We start from the raw sequence: 16,416 nt of genomic DNA, 5'->3' as shown, positions 1-16,416 counted from the left end.
CAGCAGTTAGTATCATTATATATCAAATATTTGGTTTTATTTTGCTAGTTCTAGTGTGTCTCCAGACACATATAGCTTTATTTTGCAATAAAAAATTACTTTGAAATAGGGGATTTTGAAAAACTTGAAACTTTGGCAATCAAAAACAATCAGAAACTAATTAAAAGAAATGTCTGGAAAAGAAGTTTTTCAAAGAAAAGTAAAGGCCATATTCAACTGAAGATCAGAAGAAACTGAAACCTACAACAAATCAAACTCAAAACGACCAGAAATTACTACTAGAGAACAAATGAAACCCAAAACGAACAGAAATAAAATTAAGAATCATAGCAAAAAAAATAAAATAAAATACAACAGGTACTAAAATAAATGACCAAATAAATCTAAAAAAACGAATAAAGCTTAGTTTCAATATGCAAATCAAGCTTTAAACGAACAAAGATATTTTGCTATTAAAGCATAAATGAACACCAAAACGAACAGAAATTAAATAAGCAACCATAGCCAACAAACATATGAAAGGTGATAATATAAATGAACAAATAAATCTTAAAACGAGTGACGCCTAAATTGAATATACAAATCAAGCTTGAAACGAACAAAAATGACTACATACAAGAGTTTGGGTATTGCCTCCTTCTCTCACTTTAAAAGTCTAAACCTACTACGTCATTGGTGCTTTACTGAAAACGAGTTATATTACAAATATTTTATTTTGTGCTTATTACAACATTGAAAATAAACACGGAAATTACAGTAAAATTATATTTTGAACTTTCAGTAATGAGCTTTCAGTAATCAATAGGCCTATGATTACATATCAAATATTCAGTTTAAGTTTATTAGTTCTTTCCAAGACTGTTCAAGACAGATATAGTTTCACTACAAACCAGAATTTAGATATTGCCCCCTTCCCTAACTGTAAAAGTCTAAAGCCTACAGCGTCATTGGCGCTTCACTGGAAACGAATTATGTTACAAATATTTTCTTTTCCAGTTATTACAGCATTGAAAATGGAAATTACAGTGAAATAAAATCTTGTGCAATAATTAATCTTCGATTAAAATATACCTTGTTCAATGTGCCTGAAGTTGTCAAGAAGATCTTTGGGCTGTACTTCCATGGGATCTATGAGTACGACGACCTTGGTATGAGAAGAATCACTAGCTATTTCTGCTTGCTTTTCATTTCCTTCTCTTTTATTATTTCCAAATATAGATTCCATTCCAGTCATTCGGGACGTTAAGTCTCGAATCAAGACTCGACGAACACCTAGCGAAAAATAATAATCATTAATGGAATATAATGATGATACGTCAATAGAACTTATGTCTACTATTATCTTGACGGTAAAGAACATTTCCAGGTTTGGACAAGTCTTTGTAAGTGACCTGTCACAACATATTCCATAAGCTGTATGTCCATGGGATCTACGAGTATGGCGAATTTGGTATGAGAAGAATCACTAGCTACTTCTGCTTGCTTTTCATTTCTTTCTGTTTTATTATTTCTAAGTAAAGATTCCATTCCAGTCATTCGGGACGTTAAGTCTCAAACCAATACTCCGCTAACACCTAAAAGAAAAGTAATAAGCATGATCATGATAATCATGCTGATCACATTTGTTGGTCACACGTCAATAGCCGACATTGAAAATACAACTTATGTGCATTAATATCTTAATAGAAAAGAACATTTCCAGGTTAGGACAAGTTTTATCATTTATATGTAAATGACTTATCACTACATTCCAACTTTAAGTAACATTTACCCAGGACAAAATAATGCAAGTCAATTCTAGTTTAGGAAGTACACTTCAGAGCTATTATCATTTGTATATAATCACTACTTAAGATAATGCAGCCATTCACCTTCTTCCACTCGTGAAATCACGATGGAGCAGGAAGAATGTGACCTAAAAATGTATTTCTCTTTTTTTATCCCCTCCCATCCTAGGAAAAGTCCTTTCATCCTCTCCAGAGTTTGGTCCAAGTGCGTCTATCCCCCCATCCTCCATGAGTATCTCAAGTATCTGTCATTGAAAAGAGTTTTCATGTTCATGACATGGGAATCTGCTTGACACAGTCAATTTCACCATAAACAAGTTTCATCAGGATTGCATAACTGTATTTATTGACATCTGTCTAAAGAGCCGACTTTGCGAGCTCTTGACTAACAAAAATTTCCCTTCGTCAGCTGGATGGTGCTTACTTCACTCAAACTGTACCTGTCGGGCAGTTATCAAACATTCAAGGTTCCAAAATGTTCACAAACCAACAAAACCAGTACCAATTTTTCAACTGGTGGCACAGTCTGGGTTGAGAGGGAAGGGAGCAATCACAAGGTCGCCAAAATGAGGTAAACTGTTCTTTTTCCTTTTAAAATGGCTACAGAAAGGTCTTTATGAAAGTAGAACCCCCTCTCATACTCATCTCCCGACAAAGCGTTGGACTCTTTTATAGGTAAAATCCCAGCAGTGCTATATATATATATATACATATAGGCTTGGGGGGCGCGAAGTGCCCCCACCAACTAGGTGTTGGGGTTGCGCGAAGCGCCACCCAAACAGCTTATATATATATATATATATATATATATATATATATATATATATATATATATATATATATATATATATATATATATATATATATATCAGATTTGCATTTACTATTTCCGCATTGCAAGTTTCTTCTTTATTTATCACTGTTTCACCACAATAGAAAATTAATCACTCAGTTTGGAGCTCTGATATTATGCACACTCTGTAGCATAGTCAACAGCAGCTTAATTCCGAAGCGCGCTTAAGGTTGGGCCCTCATCAACTCTCCATCTAGTTGCTTCACGCTATCTGATATTTGTATAGTAATTTATTTGCTTTTGTGTGGTAAATCTTAATTTTTTTCCTTTTTAACTATGTTCAGGAGTGTCCTTCACGTTTCAATACCACGTATATGTCTTAGCCACAAATTTAGAACAATACCTGGAGAGCGGTTAAAGTGTTTCATACTTTTTTTATAATAGTTATTAAAATGGCACATAAAATAAATCGGTAAAATATGTCAGTCTACAATTGCAAACAGGAATTATGCGTCCTTACTATAATAAAAAGTTCCATTATCATGGTTGTAGCGATAGCTACCACTGAACAAAGCAACAACGACCCATAGTAACCGAAAGTTTAAAAACACGTCTAGAAAGAAACTGTCACCGAGAAAAATTTCTCATTTAAAAGTGATTCAGGAATGACAACTACTAAAACGGTTTAAATTAATAGTAAAAGTTTATTGCAAAAACAAATTTTCGAGGATTTTGAAAGAATGGAAACCCCCAAATATGACAGAGGACTGACATAAAAAGCCCCTCATTGAAATCAGCACTGTCGAAAACCCTAATCTGGAAAATCAAAATCACCCAACTTGAACCGCAAGGAAAATCAGCTTTTTGCATGGGCATTTTGTGCCACAAAATGTCAATTTACGCCAAAAGAGGACCAACATACCACTGCGAACTCTAAGATAGCAAATCAAACTGTTATGGTCTAAAATCGTACATTATAGGTTTGATTCCCCTCACCACCATAAAAAGTCTCTCTATTGTATGGTTATCCTGTTTCCTTATTTATTTTAATTTTTTGCTGCCAGGGCTAGCAGACTACCACAAGATCGCAAAGGGATGTTTAATTAATTAGTTAAAAGCTACTATTAATATTTACGAGTCTCTTATAAATTTGTCGTAATAAATTCATCGTAAAGTGCCAAATAGCATCGAAAATATCTCTTTTAGATTTCTCTTCTAGGGTTGACAGGCTGGGAAAGCATTAAAAGCTTACCATTTTTATATCCATGGACCTCAGACCTCAACCAAAGGTTTGAAATTTCCTTTTGTATACTCCCCCTCTCTTTTTCTAAGTAAGTAATAAACTAAAAACACGTTTTGAAAAAAAAACTACCGAATGAAGAAAACCTAATTTGTTTGTTTTCATTTTCATGAAAATAATGACATTTTTCATGTGCAAATTCTCAAAGATACTGATGGAAACATGGCCCTCAAACTCTCCATGTGATAAAATTACAAGTATCTTGTTAGAAAGGCTAAGGATCCAAAACCCATATTCAATGTCCCATTTAAACAAAAGCAGATGTTTGTTTCTTCACTATCATCAACAAGTCAGACGAACTTATTTTATCAAGGGATGGTAATAGATTTAACTGTCCTCTCCCAATTTCTCCGGATGTCCCTGATTTCCATTCCCTAAAGAAAAAAGAATTTCGTCCGTAAAAGACTTACAGCTTAATATCCAAAAAGGCCCTGCAGTTATTATGCAAATGCAATTATATGTTTTGGAAAGTTAAGAAAATAGTACCACTGAGAGGAGAGGAGGTAGGTTCATGGGAAAAAAAAATTCTAGAAATTATAGTGTTTATTTAGCCAGGTTAATGAAGATAAATTTTGCGTACCTTTTAATTGAGGTGTTGTTGTTGGCTATAGCTGACCAAACATTGTTTTCATTAAACATCAAACAATGGGTAATATGCCTAATTTCTGAAATAAAGTTGTTGGTAGGAGGGCTAAGGGGAGGTGTAAGAGGAAGCAGAGCTCAATTTAAAAGACTCCAATAATGAAGACTTGTGTCAGCACTTGTGTCGTTCTGCTTCAAACAAGGTACAATCAACCAACATAAAATGAATTTGGGAGAAAAGGAGGGAAGATTGAGGGGCCATGGATCCATGTAGAGCCTCTTGCTTGTTTTTTTTTCTTTACCAAATTGCGAGTCCATTTTCACGCAGTGATTAATTTTTTTCTGGCATGTAGCTCCATTGAGGAATCTTTGTAACTTTAGAACATAATAAGTGATCATAAAGAATAGTCCTTAAGAATGGTTTAAGAAAGTTTGAAAAGAAACACCAGACTCCTCCACTTATTCAAGGATGAAGTCTTTTTAAATTACAGAGGAAAATTAGACAATAAAAATAGCCTTACTAGTTTCACATTGTTGGCAGTCCTTCTTTCCATTTTCAAATCGATCAGGCACAGCATTCTTCAGCAGTCTTACTTTCTCTTTGCTGGAAAAGCATGTATCAGAGAAATGTCTAGCACATAAAGAACGACTCAGTAATTGTTTTTCTGATAGTTTTTTAATGTTTTCTAGGCCTGAGTTAATTAGCCATTGAGCGCGTCTGTTGCTATTCGTAGGGAAGTAAAATACACTTTCACGAAAAGGTATTTTTCTATCGCAGGCACAACAATGCCTGGACATTTTTGCTAGCCTCAAATAGTTGATTGTAAACCCCTAAACTTCAATGTTGTTTTGAAAAAAAAATGGAATCTCTATATTTAAGATTCATATAGCTCTGTTGCAGATGTGGATGATATGCATGAACTGATTAATGTCAATGGTAAAAAAAAGATTTCTGAAGTTCAACATTGAAGCTGTGTAATAAAGCTGTGTAATAAAGCTGTGTGTAATAAAAGAAACTACATGGTTAAATGTCCATAGAACTGAATCCTTAATTCTCCTATTATCTTTTGAGATCAAAATATGTTGTAATCTTCACCACAAGCAATCTTCAGTGTTTAAAAGACAGGCGGTATACCATTCCCAAATGACGGTAGACCAGTGAGGTAATTTGCCGATGTTCATGGTAGATCTGCTATTTGCCAAATGAAGCGGCAGCAAAAAGTCCCTAGAAGAAACACATATTCCCAATTCAGGGACTTCACAGGTGATGAAATACTTAACCTAAAACAAAAGTTAAATTATTCAACACTATGCACCTCTACAAACCTTGATAATATATTATGCGTTTCCGTTTAAGAAGACAACATCAGTCCTCTTCATGAAAGTTAAGCTCAAAAGACTTAAAAGATCTGTCTCCCAAAAACAAAATGAACTCAAAAACCCCATATGGAAATTTACTTCCTAAGACAGCCTGCCCTTAGGACCTCAGTTCCTCTGTTTTTTCCCCACAGGTAAATACCCTATTGTTTCCATTGTAATTCTTCACTATTAGACACAGACAAAATACTTTTTCTATTTCATTACAGAGTGGAGCTCATTCAACTTTTTAAAACATTGAACTTTAGTAGAGGTGATACCTGGTGCAAAGAAGTTAAGGGTTAACATTCAACAGCATCTTGCAGTTTTACATTCTCCTTCATTGCTGAAGAAACAGCAGAACTATATCAGTATTGAAAAATAGATGAAAAACAGCATCACTGTATCAGTATTCTGTGTTAAAAATCAGAATCATTAAGTGTATTCTGCTAATCCTATTTCGATAATCTATCTCTGGAAGGGTTGCTATGAGAAAAAATTGTTGGTTTTTGTTAAAACTTCAGTAACTATAATAACAGAACACATGAAAAGCATACGTAGGCATTGTAACAGTGTTTTTTTGCTTTTCTTTTCTGTGTTTAAAATTGACACACTTTTGTTGAAATAAAAATCTGTAGTTGCAGTTTAGCTTCTGAAAATTTTTAAACATGAAAAATGAACAGAAATGAAGGTGAATTAGTATAAAACAAACTTCTTAATAATTGCTATTTCAAAATCAGAACTTTATGAAAAAATACTAGCACTACTATTGACAATTAATCAGAGCACTATTCTACTGCCCTGGCCGAGTGGGTTGGTGCGCTGGATTCAGGATCCCTTGTCTGAGAGGACGCGGGTTCGAATCCCGGTGTACCCAATTCTTCAGTTTGGGATGGGGGTCAGTGGCGTGACTCTGTAAGCTTAGCCAGAGTCAACCCAGCTCTAAATGGGTACCTGGAGAAATCTGGGGAAGGTAAACAGGAAGGGTGTGCGAAAGCAAAGGATGGCTGGCCCCCAACCCCCCATTGCACTTCCTGGCTGAAGGGCAACAGAAACAGAGATCAAATTTTGTACAGACTGTAAAGTCTAATGCCATATCCTTAACCTTTTTTTTTTTACTATTCTACCTAAAGGCAACAAATTTTGTTGGAGAGTCCATGGGACCCTTTTGGACTTTCTGTTACATACATTGAAATTCCCAGTATTATTCTGATTTCAATAAGGTGTAACATTTCCACTTGTATATTAGAACAAATCCATTATCCAACTGAATTGGTGTTATAGTTGTTACAGAAGTAAAGTCCCATGACCTGGGGTCCCTCACTTTGAGAAATTAGTATCAGTTTATTGAGCTGAGTCCTCCTGACCACCCTCTTGGATAAAATTTTTGGCATCCTGTTTTTACTTAGAGTAACCCTAATCCCAAAATTATGTTCCTTTGTTTATCTGAGTATATGATATCCTTGGCTTAGCATCAGGCCAAAAGTCCTCCCTGGCTGTTTAATATAATAATACCCCAGCAATAGTATTTTTATAATTGCTGAAGCCAATGACCTTAAGATGGATTTGATTTGCTCTTCTCTTAATGCTAAGCAAAGTTATAATACCTACTAATAGGGAACATACCTCCCTTGATGTGATTCTTACCAATATGAACAGCTTTTATGATCTCCCCTCAGCCCCCCCCCCTTGGCGGGAGTCCTCAGTGGTGGGGGTCCCCTTAGCCCTGGGTGGGAATTTCCATTTCTCCCTTCTTCTGTCTCCACCTTCAAACTTTCAGCATTCTTTTTCAATAATATATATTGTTTAATAGCAAGAAAAAATCATATTCTGAGGTTAAACCTTTGTTTGTCAGGAGACCCAGCCAGCTTAATTTCAACCTACCCAATCCACCTCATTTTACTGCCAATAACCTTAATAGATTCCTTGCTTTGATCATCCAAAATCTTCCAACATTATTTTTCCTATTATTTCCCCTTTGGAGGTTGAGAAAAGAATTGGTAAACTAATAAAAATAATTGTCTGCCCTTTGGAGATCCAATTTCCAATGTCCTTTCAAAACTTTTGTTTCTTTTTCAGGGGGTGAAGCTAGAGTCTGAGTCCAAAAAAGGGATATAAAGAATTTGCTGAGAAAATTGTCCAGTGTGCCAACAAATGCAAACTCATAAGCTAAATTAAGACTTCAGAGATACCCTAAGTTCAGGGGCATCACCACTGAGGTCTGACACCTTGGAACTATGAGAAGGGAGCCCCCCTTCTAGCTACATGCTATTCCTTTTCAATAAGATTTCCAAGTCTGGGCAATTTCCACAAGTATGGAACAGGGTTTCATAACACCTCAGCAAATGAAAGACAGAATACTTGGTTTTGCAGGTGTTTGTCCCATCTCACTCACTCCCACTCTCTCAAAATTATATGAAGGATTTGTTACTGATTGGCTGAAGGAAAAAATCCTTCCTCTTACATACCTGAGGCAATTTAAGAACCTTAGATCCATCTCTAATTCCAATAACCTTTCATATCTTTGAGCTTCATTCAGGGCATCCTTAAGTCTGTAGATTAACCCTGAAAGTTTCATTTTCCTAACCTAACCCCTTTCCCAGATTGCAAAAAGTAGCTAAACTAGAATTTTATGAAGACATTGAATAGGTTAGTGCATTCACTTTGTAAATGCTATAAATATTGTTATGTTTATCAACTTAATAGAGTATAAGACTCTAAAATTTCAACTTGGAATTTATTGATAGCCTAGGCTAGCCTATGTCTTTACCTTTGGTCTATATCTTTTATGCTGCAAAATAAGTAGCAAGGTTTACATTAGCAGGCTATTCAGGAAGTTAATAAATAAACTTACCTCTACAGTCAGAATTGCATCCTAAATACAAATTTAACATACATTTGCATCAGAGCTTTACCCCCACTCCTATATATAGGCTACCAATTAAGAATATAGCCTATTCCAATTCATGGTTATATTTTCACATTAGGGGGGGGGGTGAAGCTCACTTCTGATGCAAATTAATGTTATATTTGGATTCAGGGGGCAATTCTAACTGTAGAGGTAAGTTTGAAATTCACCCCTACCTCCCTATTGTGCAAATTCTGACTGTAGAGGTAAGTTTATTTTTTATCTACCTGAAAAGTCCATTAATATAAACATTATCCACAGTTGTCATATTAAGGAGTCAAAATAGAAGTTGATATGGTAACAATTTGTTTAGCAAGAGTAGGCAATTATGTTAATCTTCTACCTAGTAAAGTAGAAAAAAGGCTTACCTAGTCTAGATAGTGAAAAACTCTAAATACATTTTAAAAGAAGCATCAATGAAAAAAAAATATGCCACTTGGGGTGCGTTTGTTTACTTGTCCGATTACTAATCTGATTAATCCAAGCGTTTTTTGAGACACGTATGACGTCAGAGGTTAGTCGGATTATCCCCACAAACGCTCAAGATTACTTGTCCGTGGGCTGGCACTTTATAACCCCCAAATAAAAAGATTATTTGAGGATTGTGACGTCAATGCTATATATTTTTTTAAATGGATAAACATGTGAAATCGTTAAGTCTAGAGAAAAGACAAGGAAACTGTAAATAATAGAAATAATCTTAGCTTTTCAGTGACCTGTAAGTAATATTATGCATATTCCTTAGTATCTAAAGAGTTTTTGGTGTTCTAGGCCTGTCTTGCATAGGCTAAGCTTCATAAGGAGTCAGAAGAAAAGTTTTTTTTTGTTATTAAAAAGGTTGATTCCTAGGGAGGCAGCTATCACATTGGTGAGTTAGTCAAATGTTATTATATCAAACAGGCCTAGTTTCTAAACCATCCTATAATTATTAGTTGGAAAAAATTTAGAATGATTAGGCCAATACCTATAGCCTTTTATATAGTCTATATTTGTTGAACTTGCTATTTAAACTGGATTTTTAAGATACAGTAGGGGTAAAATTTTACTTTAGCTACTTTTGGCTATCTTTGAAAGAGGTTAGGCTAGGAAAATGAAACTTTCAGGGATGTGTCTACAGGCTAAAGTATGTCCCAGGAAGGTATTTTGAAGTACCTACTTCTACTTCTTTTCCCTCTATAGGGTCCTGAAATTTTTGGGTGCCTTATTTTTTGGTTATCAGTTTCTTTTTCTCTGGCCTTAGTTCTTAATTATTCTGGCCTTAGACAACTCCTGTTGATTGAGCAGAACTTTAAGCCATAACACTGTTTTTTTCTAATTCTAGAAATAATCTTTTATGCCACCTCATTATAGGTTAAATATATGGCTTATATAATTTATTCTCCATGAATTTTTGTTTTATTTGATTTCATTGATGTCAGTTGCTTTCTGTTAAAAATACATTTATTTTTTTTACATCAAGCTTCTTCTTTTGTGAAAAAATTTGAACTGTTTTTCTTTTTATATATTGTATAAAATGTAAAGGAATACCTGGCCCTTCATTTCACAGATTCAACTGAAAGTATTTGAGGTATCTTACATCAAAATTCATTTGACACATTTTAATGTTGTTTTTTTTTTTAGATGACATAGGACACCATTAAAGTTTTGCATTTGCTTTGCTAAAAATTGTCTTAAAAAGTGCCAAGTTTAGAGAGTTATGTTAATATTTTTCTTGCTGATGAGTATAATTTTTTTTTAAAATTCCCTCTGTTTAAAGAATTTTAGAGAGATTCTGAGCCAACCATGGGTATATTGTTGTTACAAATGATTTTTCTCAAATGGGCTTGTGGAAAACAAGAAGAACATATAATTTCTCTTTTTTTTATTATTTCAAAACCAGAATATCACAAAACTAAGCATTAATATTGCTGATTGTACCTTAAGTAAATACAATCCCTGATGGAGTTTTGTTGATACCTGTTTAAAAATTTATTTGTCTTAATGAAATACATATTGTTTATGGGACAGCAATGAGCAACTATGACTTGAGTTGTTTTTTTTTCAATATTTTCTTTTTTCCAAATAATTTTTGTTCTCTGGTGACATTTGTGTTCCTTCCTAAGTGGCTGGCACTCTAGGTTGAGAATCCTTTATCCAAAGGGCACAGGTTTAATTTCTGGCATTAGCAGTTTATTTGGTTTGGGACAAAGGTCAGTGATGTAACTCTGTAAGTTCAGCCAGAATTGGCCCAAACTTAACAGGTTACCTAGAGAAATCTGGGGTCAGTAAGCAGGAAGGACATGCAAAAGCATAGGATGACTGGCCCCTAGCTTCCTATTGCACTTCCTGTCTAAAGGATTACCTGGTCCTTTACTAGGCTTCTGACTTAGCCAGAGGAGCTTTCTTTTAAACCCATTAAATATAAGTACAAAGGAAGAAATGTCAGTAAGGTGGTCCTTCCTTTTCAATGAATTTTTGATGTACAGACAACAGTGTAGGTCATAAGAATTGGCTGGTGAATGTTTTGCAAGGTTTAAAAATTTAGGGCAATTGCTCAGGTTGGCAACTGAGCACAAAAGTAAAATTTTGTGAATGGTTTTTCTTTGTGAATGTTATATTTATGTCATGTCCAGAATTTTAAAGTTAATCTTCATTGTTTTTTTTAATTTCCATGGCCCTAGGACTTTAGTGTATTAAAACCTACCTATGTCCATTCATTTTCTTTTAAACAGAGAGGAGTTCTATGTTTCCTAGCTTCAATAAATTTATATGCAATTTTGAGACCAGGGTTACAACGTAGGTCAAAATTTGCAAGTGGAACTATGATATGACTAATTAATTTGTAAGAAATGTATATCAATTTAAAGATTAAAAAATTATGTAGAAAACAAACAAGACAAATAAATAAAAGTACCCCTTTACAACCATTTAATTAAGTGTAACAAATGTAGATTATCCCTAAGATTGAAATGAACAAAGCTTCAATTATGAATCTGTTTTCTTTAAACAGACTGAAGGGACAAACCTCCAAGCTATGACAAATTCAATCTCACTTTTGATCTCTTTCCTTTTCAATAGGAACTTTCTTTGGATTTTTTTTCAACCAAGTAAAAACAGTAGGGACATGATCAGGTATAAGTGACCTTCCACTAAGCCTACATACCCAGGGGAAAATTGTGCAGCTATACTAATAATTGGTAAATATTTTGTTGTTCATATGTTTGATTTACAAATAAAGTGAACATACTCCTTGATGCCCTTTTTTATTTTTTATAAACATAATAAGTGCTTCAAGTACAAGTTTTTGAGCTCTTGAAAATGACCAAAGTAGACTCAAATAGTTTTTGGGTATAAGAAAGCTTAACACATTGGTCTCAAACTTACTGTTTCATTATTAATCCATTTTTTACATGTTGTATAATCTATGAGCACTGATTTTCCACAATTAAGTTGGATTAATAAATTTTACAATATTATGCTGTATTTCTTCTTCTTTGATGCCAAATTTTCAATTAAAGGTACGTGTTTTTGGTCATTTTTGACAAAATAATGTATGTTTTTCACTGCCAAAATTTGTTAGGTTAAGTAAGGTCAAAAAGTGCTTAAACTTGAACTAGCAAAATAAGCAATTATTATATTTGTAAAGAACATACAAAAAGGCATCAAGTGGTATATTCACTTTATTTGTAAATCAAAATATGAACAACAAGAAATTCACCTCTAACATGCCTAATTTGCAAACATATAGCCCAAATTATATATTTCCAATGTTTTCTGCCACCTTTTACTTGTTTTTCCAGTTCTTGTTTTGCCACAGTTGCCTCAATTAACAGGTACAAGGGTTGAGGGATAGATTGGCAGAATCAATAGAAAATATGTAATTTCAGCTATAGATTTCAATATTAGGAGGGTTGGGGCTAAAGTAGAGCAGGGCTGCATGTAGAAAGCTATAATTATTATGTAAATTACAAAGAATCATTTTTTTTTAACAGGTTTTCTTCTATAGGTCTACAGGTCCTTCTCTTGGCTTATACCACATCAAGCATTATATTACCAAAGAAGAATAAGTAGTAAAAAGCTATATATACATAAGCACATGTTATTTAACAATGACTTCTCTAGTGCTTAACTATGACCCCTTAGTAATATTAACAAGAAACAAGGGTAAAACTGGTGCAAACAGTATTACTGGCTTTCATATAAAGTGAACATACCACTTGATGCCTTTTGTAATGCTCTTTACAAATATAATAATTTCTTCTACTGCAAATTCAGATTTAAGCACTTGTTCACCTCTTGACCTCTTAAAAATGACCTATAAATGGAGTCATTACAAATCTGTAATAGTTTAGAAACAAATTTGGGCTATATATTTGCACATCAGGGGGGTGGGGGTAAAGCATAGCATATATTATATATGTAAACTAACCATTGCTGTTTTTTTTTTTTTTTTAACGTGTTTGTGCACATCAAATTTTAATCAAAAGAGAAATCACCAGTGCAACAGCACACACATAAAAAAAATTCAAGCAATGGTTAGTTTACATATTTAATATATGCTACACTTTACCCCCATCCCCTGATGTGCAAATATATCGCCCAAATTTGTTTCTAAACTATTACAGATTTGTAATGACCCCATATATAGGTCATTTTTAAGAGGTCAAAAAGTGCTTAAATTTGAACTTGCGGTAGAAGCGATTATTATATTTGTAAACAGCATTACAAAAGGCATCAAGTGGTATATTCACTTTATATGAAAGCCAGTAATACTGTTTGTACCAGTTTTACCCAATGGTAAAACTGGTGCAAACATAAATAGGTAACAGAAAAAGTGAAATTTAGTGTAAATGACAATCAGGAACTGGATCAAGGGGGCCAAAAACAGGGCTATATAATTGGAGTTCAAACAACATGGTGATTTTTTAGTGAAAAAAAAAAACACTTCCCTGGCTAATTTAGGACTTTGAATTAATTAGCCTATCAAAGTTTTCCTATCCTATGCAATTGAAATAATTTTCCCTTTTCAGAGCATTAAGACAATTTATCACGATAAAAAATATCCAAAGCATCTTGAATGGAATGACTTAAAAAGGCAAATGACAACCACAATTTGAAATCTTACAATTAAACTTCTGGCCACACAAATTGTATTAGGCTACCCAGCTCTGAAATAATTGCTAAAGCTGTATTTGCCTGTAAAATTTGAAACACGCCCAAAGTCCTAGCCTCTCCCTTGTCAAAACTTCACATAGCATTAAAACAATAATTACACGTGACCAATGTTGTTATTATTCGCAATTAATCTTGCCGTTTTAAGTGACACGTGGCCAGACAAGTATTTGTTGCTATCTTTTAGGGGTTAAACCTCGATTAGTAAAAATCCCATTGGACAAGTAAACAAACGCACCCTTGGTTATTTTGAGCAGAGGAAGAGGAACTACCGACTGTTTATTTGTTAAAAGAAAAAAAATATAGTTTGCTTAAGTCCTGGAATGTTAAGGATTATTAAAAACATTTAACTAATTTAATAAAAGCAGACAGTACAATTGGATACTTTAACAAAGTATTATATTTTGAAGTGCTAATGAAATTGTGGAGAATCCAATTTTGAAAATTCCGAAAATCTCTGAAGAAATTGCCCGAAAAATATGAAATACGTAAAAACCTAAGGCACCCTTTTAGCATGTGTTCCGACCTTCTTACTACGGTTTGCTTTTAGTCCAGTCTTCGACTTCATTGGCAGACTCTGGAATCTGGAGTAATGAAAAATAGTCATTTTTGACAATCCTATATGTAAACAAATAGAAAATCCTTGGCCCCAAGGAAGATTGGGGTTATTTCATCCCCGGGAGCATGGCTATTGGACCTTTCAAATAAGCTGGACAGAATTTCTTTCGCCCAATTTTGATCGAATGCCTTAGGGGGGAGGGGAGTAAAAATGAATCATAGTTGGTGGTTTTGGTGGCTGTCCAATCACACATGACTTATAAAATTTTACTAAAACTTCTAATTTCCAACAAGATTACCCAGGGTTCCCACATATACGATTATTCGTGTGCCAACACGATAATTCGGCCAGATATGCAAATATTGCAGCTGTGTGTGAATTTTGGCTAAAATTATAAGATTCTCCAAAATATCGCAAATATTCATCAATATCAACTTCTCCGATAATTTTGGTGAATGAATCGCATCAAATGAATAGGCTGAGCAAAACCAAATAGATGTTGAAAATTGATTTAGTTAATTGTAAATTGTGAAAAACTATACTCTTAAGCTGAAAAAGACCATAATGATAGGTTGCTTGGAGTGAAAACAATGGGAAAAAGTCTCAAAAGAAGTTCGGGTTGAAAGTAAGATCATCAGGCCAATTTACATGGTTAGGCATAATTTGAAAAACATAGACCAGTTTATTTTGTTTTGTTCACTATAGTCTGGGCTTTGCACAAAAAGTCCCTCATTGGGCAAATCAGCTAGATGTTTAGACTTGCTTTGGAGAGGTTGGTTCTAGCAGTTGTACTTTTGATTGGTCAGTTTGTTTCTAAGCTGGAACATTAGTAAAAGAGAAATAAAAATAGAATATACCATTTATATATAAACTGGTCTATAATCTATATAAACTGGTCTATAATCTATATAATTTATAAATAAACTTATTTATAAAATGGTCTATGTTTTGCAAATCTACGTCAATGACCTTATTAATGCGGTTAAAAATTCAAAACCTACCATTTGCTGTCGTCTTTGTCAACCAGTATCCGTCACTAACTGTGACAGGAGTTTGTCCTTACTGGATACACTTATTGCTTTTGGTGATTACAGTACTCTTGGCACAACTGGTAGAACTGAGTTTGACCTTCGTTCAAGGATGATAGCCCTTTTTGAAAGAGTTATCCAGTGTTTGATGTAAATTATCTTGCCTTAAATGTCGGAAAGTCATGTTTTCTCATTTTTTCCAGAGTAACAAAGGCCTGCCCTGACTTAAATGAAATAAATGTATCAAGAGGTTCTCTAAGTAGACCTAAGGATAGTTACGTTCGATTCCTAGGCATCTTGCTTGACGAAAACCTTTCGTTCAAGTACCATATTGACCTGATTAAAACGAAAGTCTCCAGGAGTCTCGGAATCCTTAGAAAGCTCAAATACATATTTTGAAGGTCGATTCTTAAAATCTTGTTCTGCAGCCTAGTTCAGTCTTATGTTTCATATTACTCTGTTATTTGGAAATCAACTTTTCCCTGGTCTCTGAAGTCACTTTCAAAACTTTATGATAAAGCATGGACTCTTATTCAGGAAACTAACCGATTTTCACTTAAACCCTTGCTTGATCAACACGTAGTCAACCTGCGTGTGTTCCCCAGCGAGAACCTCCAACAGGTACGACTCTAGTTCGGCATTTGTGAAGGGACACCACACATGCACGGAAAGGTGTAGCATAAATGGGAGACAGCAACAACGGCAATCAAAGGGATAAAATTAACCCTTGACTGGGCTGCCCACTTAATTGAACAATCTGTCTTGGCTTTTTTCTACAATTGGCCATGACTTTGACTTTTCCCACAACTATTCCCTTTTTTTTAAATTCAATCTCTCTATTTTCTTTCTTGTTCTTCTTTCATTTTTTTACAGTTGCACGGCCATCTTCCTGCTGTTCCATGTGATAATATATATTTTGTTTCTGATCAATCGACTTATCATCTCCGCACTT

The 16,416-nt window shown here is 34.2% G+C and overlaps 1 protein-coding gene across 14 annotated transcripts in view; it reads right to left on the bottom strand.

Moving 5' to 3' along the window:
• The window catches only part of LOC136032149 (zinc finger protein 271-like), a 107,194-nt gene extending 92,855 nt beyond the window's left edge, over window positions 1-14,339 (bottom strand). For 7 of the 14 annotated variants that reach the window (XM_065712334.1, XM_065712332.1, XM_065712330.1 and 4 more), the window contains exons 1-3: window positions 9,095-9,183; window positions 4,984-5,687; window positions 1,072-1,272 (exon numbers count right to left, since the gene is read on the bottom strand). In XM_065712334.1, coding sequence (XP_065568406.1) covers window positions 1,072-1,272; window positions 4,984-5,260 — 478 coding nt within the window. In that variant the 5' untranslated portion in view covers window positions 5,261-5,687; window positions 9,095-9,183. Of the gene's footprint in view, window positions 1-1,071; window positions 1,273-4,983; window positions 5,744-8,588; window positions 8,860-8,902; window positions 8,999-9,094; window positions 9,184-14,252 lie in introns of those variants that run through there. The other 7 variants (XM_065712323.1, XM_065712326.1, XM_065712325.1 and 4 more) reach the window with 7 other exon arrangements.
• Window positions 14,340-16,416: the final 2,077 nt, after the last annotated feature.

Source organism: Artemia franciscana, chromosome 10 (assembly GCF_032884065.1).
Source record: "Artemia franciscana chromosome 10, ASM3288406v1, whole genome shotgun sequence".
Taxonomy (NCBI): domain Eukaryota; kingdom Metazoa; phylum Arthropoda; class Branchiopoda; order Anostraca; family Artemiidae; genus Artemia; species Artemia franciscana.
Note: the sequence above shows the minus strand (reverse complement) of the source record. Positions and strands in the feature narration are given on the sequence as shown.